The sequence below is a fragment of the Aulonocara stuartgranti genome, assembly GCF_965226115.1.
Source record: "Aulonocara stuartgranti genome assembly, chromosome: 6".
NCBI classification, from domain to species: Eukaryota; Metazoa; Chordata; class Actinopteri; order Cichliformes; family Cichlidae; genus Aulonocara; species Aulonocara stuartgranti.
In genome coordinates, this window is record NC_138944.1 from 43,496,636 (window position 1) to 43,511,397 (window position 14,762).

At 46.4% G+C, this 14,762-nt stretch overlaps 2 protein-coding genes across 3 annotated transcripts; both read left to right on the top strand.

Moving 5' to 3' along the window:
- Window positions 1-3,786: 3,786 nt before the first annotated feature.
- Window positions 3,787-6,297, top strand: tmem109 (transmembrane protein 109). Its single transcript, XM_082536936.1, has 3 exons — window positions 3,787-4,105; window positions 4,339-4,441; window positions 5,397-6,297. Exons 1-3 carry the CDS (start codon window positions 4,031-4,033, stop codon window positions 5,768-5,770), a joined length of 552 nt encoding a protein of 183 aa, XP_082393062.1. The 5' UTR covers window positions 3,787-4,030; the 3' UTR covers window positions 5,771-6,297.
- Window positions 6,122-14,392, top strand: stx3a (syntaxin 3a). Of its 2 annotated transcripts, none has more exons than XM_082536935.1 (10): window positions 6,122-6,234; window positions 8,267-8,341; window positions 8,451-8,550; window positions 8,631-8,705; window positions 8,860-8,930; window positions 9,235-9,343; window positions 10,019-10,092; window positions 10,897-11,031; window positions 11,495-11,605; window positions 12,783-14,392. In XM_082536935.1, exons 2-10 carry the CDS (start codon window positions 8,321-8,323, stop codon window positions 12,858-12,860), a joined length of 774 nt encoding a protein of 257 aa, XP_082393061.1. In that variant the 5' UTR covers window positions 6,122-6,234; window positions 8,267-8,320; the 3' UTR covers window positions 12,861-14,392. The 2 variants fall into 2 exon arrangements, with proteins under 2 accessions (XP_082393061.1, XP_082393060.1); XM_082536934.1 differs by lacking the exon at window positions 6,122-6,234 and adding an exon at window positions 6,416-7,789.
- The last annotated feature ends 370 nt before the right edge of the window (window positions 14,393-14,762 follow it).

The following is a 14,762-nucleotide window of genomic DNA, read 5'->3' on the forward strand; positions in this document are numbered from 1 at the left end:
ATCTCTGTGGAGACACTTTACAGTATCATTGTTTCAGTATTTGTTAGTTTGGTCAGGTTTGTTGGTACAGCTTGGTTGAAGAGGCTTTGGAGGCTCCAGAGTGTCGCCTGGGTTAGACTGACGCAGGGCCAACACAGAGATGTTTTCAAACTTACACGGTGGTTTGTGAAGGACAGCTACTCTGTTGTTAACCATTTTATCTTGCTGTATACACTGCAAATCTGCAGTGCTGGCATTTCCTGTTCCATTAAAAATGACCAACCTGCAGGCCTTCTTCGTAAATAAAGAATAACCAGCTCTTTCTACGGTGAGAATTAAAGTTTATAAGATGACAAAAAAGACATTTAAAACATTATGAGGGCACTTACAGGCCTCCTGCTGCCATCTTCAGGACAAAACGCTGAAGCATTTTAGAGCATGTTGGAATAAAATTTGCTGTATTTATATTTTTGTTTGGTTTTTATTGCCTGGAGTTGTTTGGATAGTTTTCCTTTCTTTACTGGGTTCGTAACAGTAGTAGTCAGTGAAAGACTAGAACCAAACTCTACAGATTTATTACAAGATAGAAAAATGACTTCCTATTTGTTAGGTTTATATTGTGGATTGTCATTTATGCTTAGAAATATATAACCATATATTTTAGAGGTGTATAATCATTGCATATTGATATGATGTCTGATCCTTAGCAGTCTGCAAAGCCGGTGTGCCTCCCTCTGATATACGTACACATCCTAGGGTCATGAGAGAGTTCGTACCTTGTTTTATGGTAAACTCATCCATGTCTGCTTTGGTATAAGCACCTTTTGTTTAGCTGAACTGCTGGACGTCCAGGCCAGCAGATTTAGGGGAGTTGTTCACAGGGTCACATCTTGACCACACACGATATGTTAATGAAGCTATGCATATTCATGTAACCTCAATAAAGAGCAGTGCTACGAGGGAGCAGACGAGAGCGATGGGGTGAGCGATGGGGTGAGCGATGGGGTGAGCGATGGGGTGAGCGACAGAACGCTCGTCAGTTCTCTCCCTCGTGCACGAGTAACACAGAACTTTGGTGGCTTGCGTCTTGCTTTAGTAGAGTTGTCGCGTTTCAGCGAGGGGTTTGTGCTAGACAGACCCATCAATATTTGTCAAAGCTAAAGAAAGGAGGCCTGACTGTCCGTGAGCTTAATTTGTAGTTTACTTTGGGTGCCAGTATGTATGCTGAAGTCTTAAAGACGTATCATACATTGATCATACCTCCACAGCAAAGGAAAAAACTAATCTGATGCTCAGCATTACAAAAAGTACTCAGTATAACAGTCAGCAGTCTCTGGGAGGCCGAGCACTTCAGAAGGTTGACAGACCAAGACTCTACTAATCCAGCTGGCTGTGTAGTCAAGTGGAGCAGTCCACAACCATCCACACCGGCTGTAGAGGTGGTGTAATCCCTGGCTGCTCCACTCTGCAAGCCAAAGTATTTCTGGGCAAGACACTGAATCCACGTTGTTCTCAGATGTGTTCACTGCAGTGTGAAGGTCACATGGAAAGCACTTTCATTCATACAACACAAGTGCTTGTGTGACCAAGTGGTCGGCGGGGCTATTAAAAAAGTGTAATACAATGACACCACCTAGGGGAATTTCACCCCAGGAAATAAAATCGTTTGGGAATAAAATACCCAACAACGTTTGCACAGGTTCAGGGATGCACACTGAGGCCGGCTCAAACATTAACAGTTTCATTTATTAATATAAAATAAGATAAAACCACAATGACTCTCCACAAACTGGGAGCAACCAGGAGAGGCAGTACCAGTTTTGCAATACCAGCACAATATGCAGCTGAGGATCGCCCTAGCCAGCCGCGGAAGCTGGAGTTTAGCCATCCGGCCACACTCGTATGAGTGAGTGAGTGATGTTGCATGAAGTGATCAAAGTGCTCCGGTACAATAGATAAGTGCTGTATTAGAACCAGTGTGTTCCCACTGAAGGATTTTGGATGTCCTGCAGCAGCAGACGACATCCAGCTGTACGTGTCTTTTAAACCTGAAGATGTTTCTAAGCTGCAGATTCTAAATGTGTGCTTAGAAACCATCAAAGGTTGGATGGCCGACAACTTCCTCCAACCTAATGAAGAAAGGACTGAAGTTCTTGTATGTGCTCCAGACAGACATGTACCTGACATAATGAATGCTCTTGGTCCTCTTTCAACATTTGTGAAACCGTCTATCAGGAACCTCGGGGTAACCTTTGATTCTGCTCCTACCCTGGATGTCCACGTCAAATCTCTGGTTCGGTCCTGCTTCTATCATTTAAGAAGCATTACTAAATTGAGCCCTACAGTGTCTCATACTGAACTGGAGATTGTTATTCATGCATTCATTTCATCACGATTGGACTACTGTAATTCACTGTTTACATGTCTAAACAAAAACTCCCTGGAGCGTCTGCAGATTGTCCAAAATGCTGCAGCAAGGCTTCTGACAAAACATCTAAATACTCTCATGTAACACCGTTGCTTATACAGCTGCACTGGCTCCCCGTTGAATTCAGAGTCCATCTTAAGATTCTGGTTCTGACCTTTAAGGCTCTTCAAGAACAAGCACCAGCCTACACCACTGAACTTTTACAGCCCTATGCCCCTAGCAGGTCCCTGAGGTCTTGTGATCAGGGCCTACTTGTTATTCAGTATACAAGACTGAAAACCAAGGGTGACAGAGCTTTTGCCACTGTGGCCGCCAGACTGTGGACTCTCTTCCTCAGAACTTAAGATCTGCAGACTCAGTGATTACTTTTAAAAAACAGCTAAAAACATCTTTTTAAAATTGCATTTTGTTAACTTTTGACTGTTTTTGTTTTATACCTTGTGAAGCACTTTGTGATCTTTTATCTAGAAATGTGCTATATAAATAAAATTTTACTTACTTACAAATATCACTGAATACGTTTCTGTGTTATTTTTACTGCCATATGGCAAAACGTGTGTTACGTGTTAAAGCTTGTTACCTTTTCAAACAAGTAACATTAATGCTGCCATCTCTTAAATGCTACCATTCGTATCATAAGCTACTGAAATGCACCCATGAGATGCATGTCAGGTTATTTTGAGAAAAATCGTTTTTCGAAAAACACCAAACAACTCACCTGGAAGAACCAGGTCAGTGGACAACTCACCTGGTTCTTCCTGCTCTTAAACAGACTCTCTGTTGTCTCTCTCTCCATCCTCCTTACTCCTTCTTTGCACTGACAATCACACACTAATTGTTTGAACTAGAGAATCACACGAATTATTTGCTATTATAATTGCAGATAATTACTGCTGTGATGAAATCTAGGGGTGTCTGGGCACCCCTCCAAAAAGGTCTAAACTGGCCTATTGGGGCCACAACCAGTTTGTGGCTGAGCAGAAAGAGAAGAGAGAAAAGGAGAGCATGAGAACGAAACACAAGAACCAACAGTGGCACATACTTCCCTTTCCTCGTTCCTGTTTCTTTAAACTGTTTTATTAGACTGTGTCAGCTGCCAGAGGTTTTTACCAGTGTTCCTGTGAGGTCTGCTGCACCATCCTGTTTGAGCATTGAATTTAAATATTCTCTAACTGCACCCTAACATTACCAACATGAGAGAGAACAGACTTCTCACCTGCACAGATAAACAACGGCAACAAACAACCACAGCTCAGTCCGTGTGCAGTGCAGTGCAGCGTACTGTAGCGTACTGTTGTAGAGTACTGTGATGTGTAATAGAGTAGTGTTGTACTGTAGAGTACTGTGTTGTACTGTCGGGTACATAAGACTGTTTCATGTTGCATGCAGCTGCACACTCGTCCCAGCAGGGGGCAGACGTCCTTTATTCATACGGACTTTTTCCACATCCTGCTGGAAAAACTTGACCGCGGTAAAGTTGTGTACTTGTAGCTGGATGTAGTTTCCTTTGTAGTTCTTCGGAGTAGACAGTGTGATTAAGAAGCAGTGCTCACGGAAGCGTTTTTGGCGGGCTTTGTGCTCTCAGTTTAGGGGGAGACGGAGTTTGAGACTCTACCAGAGACCATGCAGCAAGTCCGGGACACCCTGGCTGACTTGGCCGAGCAGGGCACGACCTACCTGGGCAGGCTGGTGCCGAAGGTAAGAAGCGGAAGTAGTCCGGTCTCCGTGGAGCGGATTCTCGGCATCCAGTTTTGAACTTGTGTGTACACGATCAGGTTTTATCACCACACTAGCCCTGATTAGAAACCATAATAATTCGACATAAGCAGTTTAGGGACTGTTCGCTCTCGCTGACAGTCACATCAGTGAACTTTGGCCGTTTCTCTGTGTTCTTACCCTCACTGTTGTCTGAAACAAACCTGCCTCTGCAGCCTTTCTCTCAGGTCCTAGCTGTGGTTGCAGGCAGCGTGGCCGGTGCTCTCAATGTCCTGCTGCACTACGTCTCCCAGTTACTGCAGGCCTCTGGGATCCAAGGTGAGCATCGTTTGTTTCTGGGCTGCACTCAAGACCAGTTCAAATATAGCAGAAGTGGGTGCTGCCACCTTGTGGTGCCATCAAAGCCAGAGACTGTGGGCAAAGTTGTTTTTCCAGCCTTGACTCCCCTTTTGGATAAAAATGTTTGGTAGGTGCTTAACCTGCTGAGCATAAACCTTTTAATCAGAGATCCATGGAGCCTTGGACCTGTATCTGTTGGATGGATCAGCTGAATGACTTTATTAGAATCGAACTGAAGCTTGCTGCGCTTCACATAGAGGCGAGAATCTCAATATGAGCGACTCCGTACAAGAGCTGGTTCATGCCAGTAGTTTAACTCGCTGGCACTGTTATTCTGCCTGCCTATTGATCCTGGTTATTGGTTCTCCAATCAGCTGATTTCAGTTGGTGTGCAGGAGGAGGAAAATAATGGCTCAGTCTGCAGCGTGAGCATGGATGTTACTTTTATTATTACTGCACAAGGACAAGAGCGTGATGGTAAAGTAAACTGGACACATGCAGCTGCATTCTGCTGCTAACAGCATCAGCTGCACAGACAGCATGCTAACATGTTTGCTCTGTGCTCAGACCTGAATACTCCGACACAGATCACACGTGTGCGTCCTGCAAACCAGCAGCTGGGTTTATGTTGTTAAATGAGACCGTGAGTTTCAGGAAAGGAGTAATGTGAAATTAGTGTAACACGTAACTTTGTAGAGTAATAACTCCAACAAGGAGAGGAAACACTTTCAGCGTGCACAAACATTTGACCAGACAGCGTGTAGTTCATCTGCATGATGTAATGTCTTTGGTATGCAGTCAGAGATGGTGGAGCCTCTCACAGCAGAGCCAATGAGAACCCGGTGATAGCTCCCATCTGTAGCGTCGCAGTAAGCGTGTCAGTGGAAATGAGCAGCTTTGTATGAAATGTAATTTCTGGTGCTTTTTTCCACAGTTAGCCTTCCTACCAACAAAGTGACCCCAGAGGGCCTGATCTTCGTCATTCAGTGGGTCCTCGCAGCTCTCATCTGCTACTGGCTGATTTCTCTTGCCTTCCGATTGGTTGCCTCCACTCTGATGTGCGCCCTGTGGTTTCTGAAAGTCGGAGTCGCTTTAACCTGTTTTGTGCTCATCCTGAGCGACTACAACGTGGGCACGGAGGCAATGGCCATCCGACTGGCTGTCCTGCTGTGTGTCTGCGTCCTGCTGAACGTCGGGACTCGGGGAAGTTCCAGTGCGGCTAATCAAACTGCTCGCCTCGAGAAGCAGGTGAAGATCCTGGAGAGACGGCTGAGGGAGATGGAGAGGTGGACGAGGACAGAAGAGTGACGGAGAGAATCTTCTGACAGCCAAGTCAAACGACAGTCGCCCGAGGATCTCTGCATTTAGGATCGTTCTTCAAATTCACAGAAAGCACGGCACATTCCCAACAGACTGCTGAGCGGGAGCAGATCGAGCTCGTAGACGAGTTGATTGGATGCAGCTCCCTCCCAGATACGCCCACATATTTGGATGAAGTTTAATGAAAAACACTTTCTCCTCTTCCACCGTTCCTCTCCCTAAACACAGTGCTCTCCCAGAGCCCAATGCCTCACCCCAACTTCTGTTAGATTTGCCCTGCGAGCAGCAGCTGGTGGAGGCGCTCGTTACACCAGCAGCTGCATCGACTGGCTCTGGCTCCTCTACGTGTGGTCCTGTCAGATCACAGAGGCGTTTTCTTCTCACTGAATGTAGTTGCACTTCAGCTGCAGTGAATCAGGAGGAGGTGCAGGACAAGCTGACACATCGATCAGGTGATGGACTCCTAATCTCAGGCCTGTTTTCAGTCATTCCACTAATAAATAACTTTTCAAAAACATGCGCTCCTTTTTCTTTTCACCAAGTAAAAAAACAAGTTTGAGCATGACGTCGCGTCACACAGTCTCTCGCTCAGAGTCGTGCTGGAAGTAGGGCCTTGGTTCTGGTTGGACTGGTGCATGTCTACTTGTACTTTAACTATATTTTAAAATGGGGATGTTGAGCCTGCATCGTCTGAGCTACCTGCAGCGTTAACAAAGAAACAGATGAAGATGATGAATGGTGCTGGACTGATGTAAATGTAAGGTCTGCTCCTGAGTCTCCCAGGCTCAAATCCAGCTGTGGAGGAAAAGGTGCAGGTAGCGTGGACACTTTCAGGATGTCTGATGTGCTGCAGTCCCAGCCTGTCATTTGTGTTCATTTTTTAATCAGCGTAGGCTCCTTTGAATCATTTGCACAGGAACAGATGGGACCTGCACCTCTTGACTGTTTCACAGACAACATTCACGTACTGAGAGTTTTTCCTCCACGTCACAAATGTTCTATTGTTCTTGTGATGGGTAAATAATAAGTAAACAGCTCTAGTTATGGTTGTTTTGTAGCTTCAACACAAACGTGGAAATGTTGTAATCAAAGCACCAAATAACGATAAATGCGCTGCAGGATCGGTGTGGTGAAAGAGTCGTACTGCCATCTGTGACGTGGGAATAAACTCATTTGTTACAGACGTGGAACAAATGGCTTAAATGAGCATTTTGGGTCCAAGCAGTCCCTGCTTCAGAGTCGGGGACAGTCATCCTCCATGAGGGTGGGGTTGTCCTGGCAGTGACGAAGCAGGGACCTGGTGGAGCAGGCTGGGCAGCCTGGCCTGTGATGGAGTGCTGGGTGGGGAGCGTGCCCCTTCCTCCACCGCTGAACACGTGCTTCACGGTGCTGTGAGGTGGGTCAGGGCTGGGACAGCTCTGCTGCTGGGACTGGCTCGTTCGTGCATCCGAGGGACAGCAGGTCACAGGAGACTGCTGCCTGCTCTTATCACTCAGCCCCCCCGCCGCAGACGTCATCCTTATTCATGGTGCTTTCTTATCTATACAAATAATAAGACACAGTAGTAACACATCCTAAGACAAAGGCCAACTTCTGCTCTCCTTTCCAAAGAGAAAATCCACAGGCTGCCGTGTGGGAGGAGGGACCAGGAAGAGGTTTATCGTGGTCAACACTGTCGTCCTAATCCGCTCTTAGGGGATAGAGGCTTAGTGGGACCTCAGGTTAGGTTGATCACAACTTGTCTCAGACACAACCATCCACACGAGCAAGGCATTCATTGGTTTGCACGCATGAGTTATTTCACCCTCAGAAGTCTGTTCTCTTCTTAGTTCTGCGGATTCATTGAAGCAAACGTTTCTGTGAGCAGGTGTAGAGGCAGCAGCTCTGTGGACCTCAGAGAGCACACCTGCCACACTCCAGCTACACACTAGCTGTTTCTTTCTTTGTGTTTCTTTAATTCAACCAAGACTTCTGAAGATGAAAGACCGCCTGGCTCAGCTGAAGGAGGTAAGCAGGACTGTGCCGCTGTTTGCCTTCTCGTCGATGGCGCCTGCGTTGTTCGCACGGGGCCTGACTAGTCTGTACTATAGATGTCATGGTGCGAGGCGACTGCCCCACTGTGGAGCTCAACTGAATGTCAGAGATGTTAGCCGCAGACGTGAAACTCAAAGTCATGTTTCCAAAAGATACAGGAACTGCTTTCTTCTCATTCTTTTATATTCTGACTGAATTTATAGTGAAATCAGTAAGTCCTCATCAATCTTTCTTTAATGTGAGGAGCTGCTAATCACACAAACGACAATTAATCATCGTTTATTTTAGACGTGTCAGGCACCGATTCAAAGTGCAGCTGGTGTCATGTGACTCACACACAGGAAGTCGTTTCAGGCTCAGTACAAATGTTCTTGTCTTATCACAGAGACAGAAAACGTCAGTTAATAGTGTGTGTGTGTGTGTGTGTGTGTGTGTGTGTGTGTGTAACAGAAGAGCGATGCAGGTGGTGATGATATTGAGGTTCCTGTGGAGAGTGAGGCTTTCATGGATGATTTCTTTGCTCAGGTATGCAGTGTGTCTGTCTGCTCCACTTTACATGCATCATAACACAAAATGCATTTCTACTCTTTGATGCCTCCGTGTGTGTGTGTGTGTGTGTGTGTGCGTCTGTCAGATTGAAGACATCCGCAGCAGTATTGACAAGATTGACGAGAGTGTTACAGAAATCAAAAAACTCTACTCCACCATCCTGTCTGCCCCGACCTCCGACCAGAGTAATGCAGATAACGTGTTCAAATGTGCTGCCTGTGATTCTCAGTGTGTGTGCGTGACGCTCCATTTCCACCTCTTGCAGAAACACAGGATGATGTCGAGGCTCTCACCAATGAGATTAAAAAGTCGGCCAACAATGCAAGAAACAAACTGAAGAGTCGGTATTGGTTTGGTTTCCTTCTCCGGCACACTGTCTGGTTCCCGTTTGTACAAACATACGTGTGATCAGAATGTGTCTCTGTGGCACGCCTAATGTGTTGTTTACATGTGTGAGTAAAAGCAGTGGTGAACATTGTCCGTGTGTGCGTCAGGTATCGAGCGCCAGCTGGAGTCAAACGCCGACGAGAGGGCCTCGGCCGACCTCAGGATACGCAAGTCACAGGTCAGGCAGTCGTACAGTAGCTCTGATTCACCCGACCCGACCACACAGACAGAGCGCAGCACGCTGCTGTTTCTCTTGTGATGCCTTAAACATCCACACGTCACGTTCAGATGCACCGAGTGTAGCAGGCTCCACACACACACACACACACACACACACACACACACACACACACACACACACACACACATCCTTTTACATTCAGTGTCGGTGCAGTCCTCTGTCCTCAGGCTCGACTGTGAAGCTCGCCCACCGTGTGTGTGAGAGCCTGTCATTGGAGTGTCTGTGTTCTTGTCTCCCCCAGCACGCCATTCTGGCCAAAAAGTTTGTAGAGGTGATGACAAAGTACAACGAGGCTCAGGTGGACTTCAGAGACAAGAGCAAGGGACGGATCGCCCGCCAGCTGGAGATCAGTGAGTGCCAGCTGCTGATGATATGGTTACGTTTAAGCTTGATGTGGAGGAAACCACAGCTTCGGGATCCTTTATATTTCCCTTTTTTTTAACAATATGTGAAGAGATTCACAGCATAAATGATCTAAATGCTCCTTAAAACCTCACAGTCGTTCCCCTGGACCCTAGTCACAGTGCTAACGCTGCCGTCTCCTGTCCTCTATCGTAGGTTTTATCAGGTTCAGGCCGTCAGACTAAAGAGAATTCGACTTTCTTTAAGCACTGACAGCTGCTACGCTTTAAACATATTTATGTGCCAACTTATTGTTGTGTACTGTGCTCAGATACATGTTTTAGTTTTTAAATAAAATGACAAATATCTGACAGAAAGAGCCGTGTGTGTGAATGGGTGGATGACTGGATATGTAAAGCGCTTTGGGGTCCTTAGGGACTAGTAAAGCGCTGTATAAATACAGGCCATTTACCATTTACCATAAAAATAGCCAACGTGGTGTTTTTATGGTTTTACTGTGTCACATCAGCCCTAAAGGTTAACAACCACCTTTTACATCAATCAAAGTATTAATACAACAGGCACCTCGTAGTATTGTCAGTGTAATCACATGCTGTTGTGTGTACAGTCATGTTTCTACTGGCTGGTGCATGAACAAGTTCTTGTCTCTGTGATCTGTTCAGCTGGAAAAACAACGACCGATGAAGAGTTGGATGAGATGCTGGAGGGAGGAAACTCTGCAGTCTTCACAGCAGGGGTAAGCCTGCATGCATGCACATGCACGTGCATGCATGCGCATGCATGCGCACACAAACACCTGCAGCAAACCAGCGTCTTTGGCCAGAGGCACGAACTCTTAGTGGGTTGTGGAGCGCAGAGGCTGTTATAAACCAGGAACTATTGTCCTGCTGGTTTGTGTTTGATGGTGTCACTGTGATCTCCGCTCCACTGTCATTTAATGACATCTCCATGTGAATTCTCTCTGTGTGTTACATGAAAACTTGTCAGGGAAATGTCCCCTCATCCCCTGAGCCTGGTTCTGCTGGAGGTTTCTTCCTGTTAAAAGGGAGTTTTTCCTTCCCACTGTCGCCAAGTGCTGCTCATAGGGGTCACATGACTGTGGCAGTTTTCTGTCTGTAGGGATCTACTTTAAAGCACCTTGAGGTGACCGTTGTTGTGATTTGGAGCTGTAGACTGTTCTAGCACACGGGTCAGCACAACTATTTTTAATTATAAGGAGAAATAATTAAGTCAGCTAATCAACAGAAAACAAATTGTTATGTATTTGATAGGCAGTGCAGTCATTCCATTAAATTCTCGGCTTTTCAAATGCAGTGATTCTCTGCTTGTCTCGGTGTGTGTTTGTTATGTAGGCACGTTTCTTACTATTTAGTGTCGTTACAGCAAACTGGGAGATGTTAGCTGGACTTACAGGCAGATGTGATTTGTTTTAACCTGTAGTTTGGCACTAGCAGACCCTCTGTTTGTGAACATCCACTTGTTTGTGGTGTATTCTTTTAAGTTGTGTGTCTCTGGTCACCTCACACTCCCTCCCCCACAGATCATGGACTCTAAGATCAACCAGCAGGCCCTGAATGAGATCGAGGCTCGTCACAAAGACATCATGAGGCTGGAGAGCAGCATTAAAGAACTCCACGACATGTTTGTTGATATTGCCATGCTGGTTGAGAACCAGGTTTGTGAGATCCTGCAGCCCAAAGTATTCTCGAGCATTCACAGTTCTCGATTAACAAACTATTCTCACCCTCTGAGCTGCACTTCTTCCATTTTAGCCGTGTTATAAAACATGAAGGCTTGCTTCTCCTTTTTCCACTTTCTGCTGACTTGCATGGTTTGTGAAACTGAATAGTAGCCCTGTTTAGTTCTACTGTACATAGAGTCGTGCACAGCACAAGTTATTCTTTTAAAGCTTTTCAACAGTAACTCGCCCTGTTTCCCCAAAAAGCCCATCTTGCACAGAGCTTGTTTAACTGTGACTAAGTCCTTTCATGACTGAAGCTTCAGTGTGCAGCCGATAAGAAAAGTCATGTGTTTCTGACACAGTGGGGTACGCTCCCACTTCCTGTGTAAACAGCAGACAGGCACAAATCTTACTTTCATTAACTTTGTGTTGTCTCTCGTGTTGTGTGCCCTGCTAGGGTGGGATGATTGACAGAATCGAAAGCAACATGGACCAGTCGGTGGGCTTTGTCGAGAGAGCCGTGGCCGACACCAAGAAGGCTGCCAAATACCAGCAGGAGGCCCGCAGGGTGAGTGCAGAGAGGAGAGAGGGACTGTGGCAATGCGTTAGTGCTCTGGGTCAGTGTTTCCTGTAACGATGGCATCGGCCTATCATCGAGCAGACAAACCACTAGTGAAGGTTAGATGCTGAAGTTGCACACGCTGACTGTACCCGTGAGTAAGAAACACCTGCTGCTGTTCCTGCTGCAGTGCGTCTCTGAGTAGCTTACCATCTGAGCCATGTTCCTGCTACAGCATGTCACAGCGTGCTACAGCGTGCTACAGCGTGTTACAGCGTGCTACAGCATGTTACAGCGTGTCACAACGTGCTACAGCGTGTTACAGCGTGCTACAGCGTGTTACAGCGTGTTACAGCGTGCTACAGCGTGTTACAGCGTGCTACAGCGTGTTACAGCGTGCTACAGCGTGTTACAGCGTGCTACAGCGTGCTACAGCGTGCTACAGCGTGTTACAGCGTGCTACAGCGTGCTACAGCGTGTTACAGCGTGCTACAGCGTGCTACAGCGTGTTACAGCGTGCTACAGCGTGTTACAGCGTGTTACAGCGTGCTACAGCGTGTTACAGCGTGTTACAGCGTGCTACAGCGTGTTACAGCGTGCTACAGCGTGCTACAGCGTGTTACAGCGTGCTACAGCGTGCTACAGCGTGTTACAGCGTGCTACAGCGTGCTACAGCGTGTTACAGCGTGCTACAGCGTGTTACAGCGTGCTACAGCGTGTTACAGTGTGTTACAGTGTGCTACAGCGTGCTACAGCGTGTTACAGCGTGCTACAGCGTGCTACAGCGTGCTACAGCGTGTTACAGCGTGCTACAGCGTGTTACAGTGTGTTACAGTGTGCTACAGCGTGCTACAGCGTGTTACAGCGTGCTACAGCGTGCTACAGCGTGTTACAGCGTGCTACAGCGTGTTACAGCGTGTTACAGCGTGGTGCAGCCACGTTCAGATCCTTCTGGGGAAAAATGTCTTTTTGTGAAGCAAATGGGTTAAACCTCACTGGCTTGTGTGCTCCGGTCACTTTGAGACTGTTGTGTTTTGGGCACTTTAGGGGCCTGTTCAGACCCTGGGGGCCTGGGCTGTAGATGTAGGGTGTGCTTTAGTCTTGCTCGGCCTGACCGGGAGTCATCTTGTTTAACACCACCTTCTGTCTCTGACCCCTCCCCCCCCGAACCAACTTGTCTCTCCAGAAACAAATGATGATCTTCTGCTGCTGCGTGATTTTGGCTGTCGTCCTGGGTTCATTTGTCTACAGCTTCATCAAATAGAGACCCTAATGAAGAAAGTCTCCCACCATCTGAGGCCACGGGAGGCCGCAGGACACTCAGTTTGCTCTAATTTCATTACATATCAGGAACAAAGCGCCACATTTATGATCAGTTCAATCAGAAAAACATGACGATAGCTTTCTTCTTCATGGCCTCGCTCCAGTCTGTGTCCCTAACCTGTCCAATAACAAACTGAATATGACTGTGTGCACAAAACAGAAAAGAAAAGCTGGAGACCTTTCAGTGCAGCGACCGACACGTCAATAATCCCACCAAGAATGTCCACATCATAGGGCTACATGCATGTTTAATGTGTTAGCATCAGCTCATCATTACTTAGCTGTGCTCAGTGCAAATGTGTGTGATACGTCTTACCCTAACCCTGCTGCAGTTGATCTGCTGTGGAGCGATTTTTCAGAACCAAACTTGGAATTTGAAAATGTGCAGCATGAAAGGTCACCAACAATCAGGGCCAAGCCTGTGAATTACTGAGTGTGACTGCTAGCATGCTCCATTTCATTTTCATTCACTGATTTGTCCACTTATCATATCCATATTCAGGAAAGTGCACCTGATTTGTAAACAACTTTTGAATAATGCAGCCATGAAAAGCTTTTATTAGGAAGATTAGCTGTTGTGTTGCTGTGTAAGGAATAAACAGCAGAGGGTGTCCATTAATATTAGAGTGATTACAGCAGGTGCTGGTACCTGACACACCTGTGCTGTAGACTGCATCCTGCCCCGTGTCCACAGCAGGCCCGTCGAGAGGCCTTTAGGATTCACAGTAAAAATCCACGTAGTGAGCTTTTAACCTTGAAGTGATTAAAAATGGCTCATCTTAGATAGTGTGACTCAGGAATTGATGTTCATTTTAAATGTGTAAGATTAGAAATACAAATCATTTGATGATTCAGGTATTTGGTTTAGATCGTTGTTATTTGTGTTTATTACGACTGAACTCTCATGTTTGTATAATGTGCTTGTGTGTCTGTTTTTATGCTTGTTATTCTGGCACTTGCTCTGACCCACACTGTGGTGTTGGATGCAGTACAGCCCACTCGTGAACTGAGAGCCTGCTCTCCTATATCAATATTTTTGAAAATGTGTATTCCAATAAAATTCCAATTGGAAGTTTTCTGAGGCGTCTGAACAAACTGATGGCAGACTATTTAGTTGCGCAGTGTGTTCAGAAAAATAACCTGGAAGATTTGTCCTGCCGGGAGAGGTCATCGATTATCGACAGGCAGCTGTTGTGTGACAATGAACTATCACAGATTTTATTCATGTTCAAATTTGATCCTAGGACCGCTAAATATCAAATTCCGGGGATTGAGGTGTGCATTCACAGGGACACGCTGTAAGGTCTGGTCTGCCGATGCTTCCAGCGCTTCATCGTTAGCTTCTTTGTACACGCTGTGTGTTTGTGTCTGCTGCTGACTGAAGGCCGTGGCTCTGAGCACGGCGAACTATTTGTAAAAGTGCATCGTTTGTAGTTTTCTTCACTTTTTGAATAAAAGTCAATCTGTCAGTTACTACACTTCCACTTCCATTTTATTTCACCATAGCGTTTGCCGACGTTTTCCTCTCGCTCGCCGTACTCAAGCTGTACGCGTTTGACAAACAGTCCCTGCCACCAATCACGAGCGCTACGCAACATTCTCCAGCCAATCAACAGTAAGCTGTTCAAAGTGCACTTCCATTTATGGGGCGGCGGGCACTTCCTTGTTGGGTTGAAGGCTACAAAACGTGTCCGTCCGCCGTGTGCCTCTGAGAGAAGAAAACAGGCCACAGAGGGCGTAATACGTCTCCGATTACGGCGGGTGTTTGTAAGTGGACGGATCTCCGCTGCGATGGGGGTAGGCATTTAAAACGCATTATTTTTGTGTAATCGTGTTATTTGAA

Bases quoted from the DNA above. Each gene is read 5' to 3' on its own strand.
- stx3a (XM_082536934.1), top strand. From the start codon at position 7,760: ATGAAAGACCGCCTGGCTCAGCTGAAGGAG. The intron at 7,790-8,266 runs GTAAGCAGGACT...TGTGTGTAACAG, and splicing joins GCCTGGCTCAGCTGAAGGAG to AAGAGCGATGCAGGTGGTGA. The intron at 8,342-8,450 runs GTATGCAGTGTG...TGCGTCTGTCAG, and splicing joins TGGATGATTTCTTTGCTCAG to ATTGAAGACATCCGCAGCAG.
- tmem109 (XM_082536936.1), top strand. From the start codon at position 4,031: ATGCAGCAAGTCCGGGACACCCTGGCTGACTTGGCCGAGCAGGGCACG. The intron at 4,106-4,338 runs GTAAGAAGCGGA...CTGCCTCTGCAG, and splicing joins TGGGCAGGCTGGTGCCGAAG to CCTTTCTCTCAGGTCCTAGC. The intron at 4,442-5,396 runs GTGAGCATCGTT...TTTTTTCCACAG, and splicing joins GCAGGCCTCTGGGATCCAAG to TTAGCCTTCCTACCAACAAA.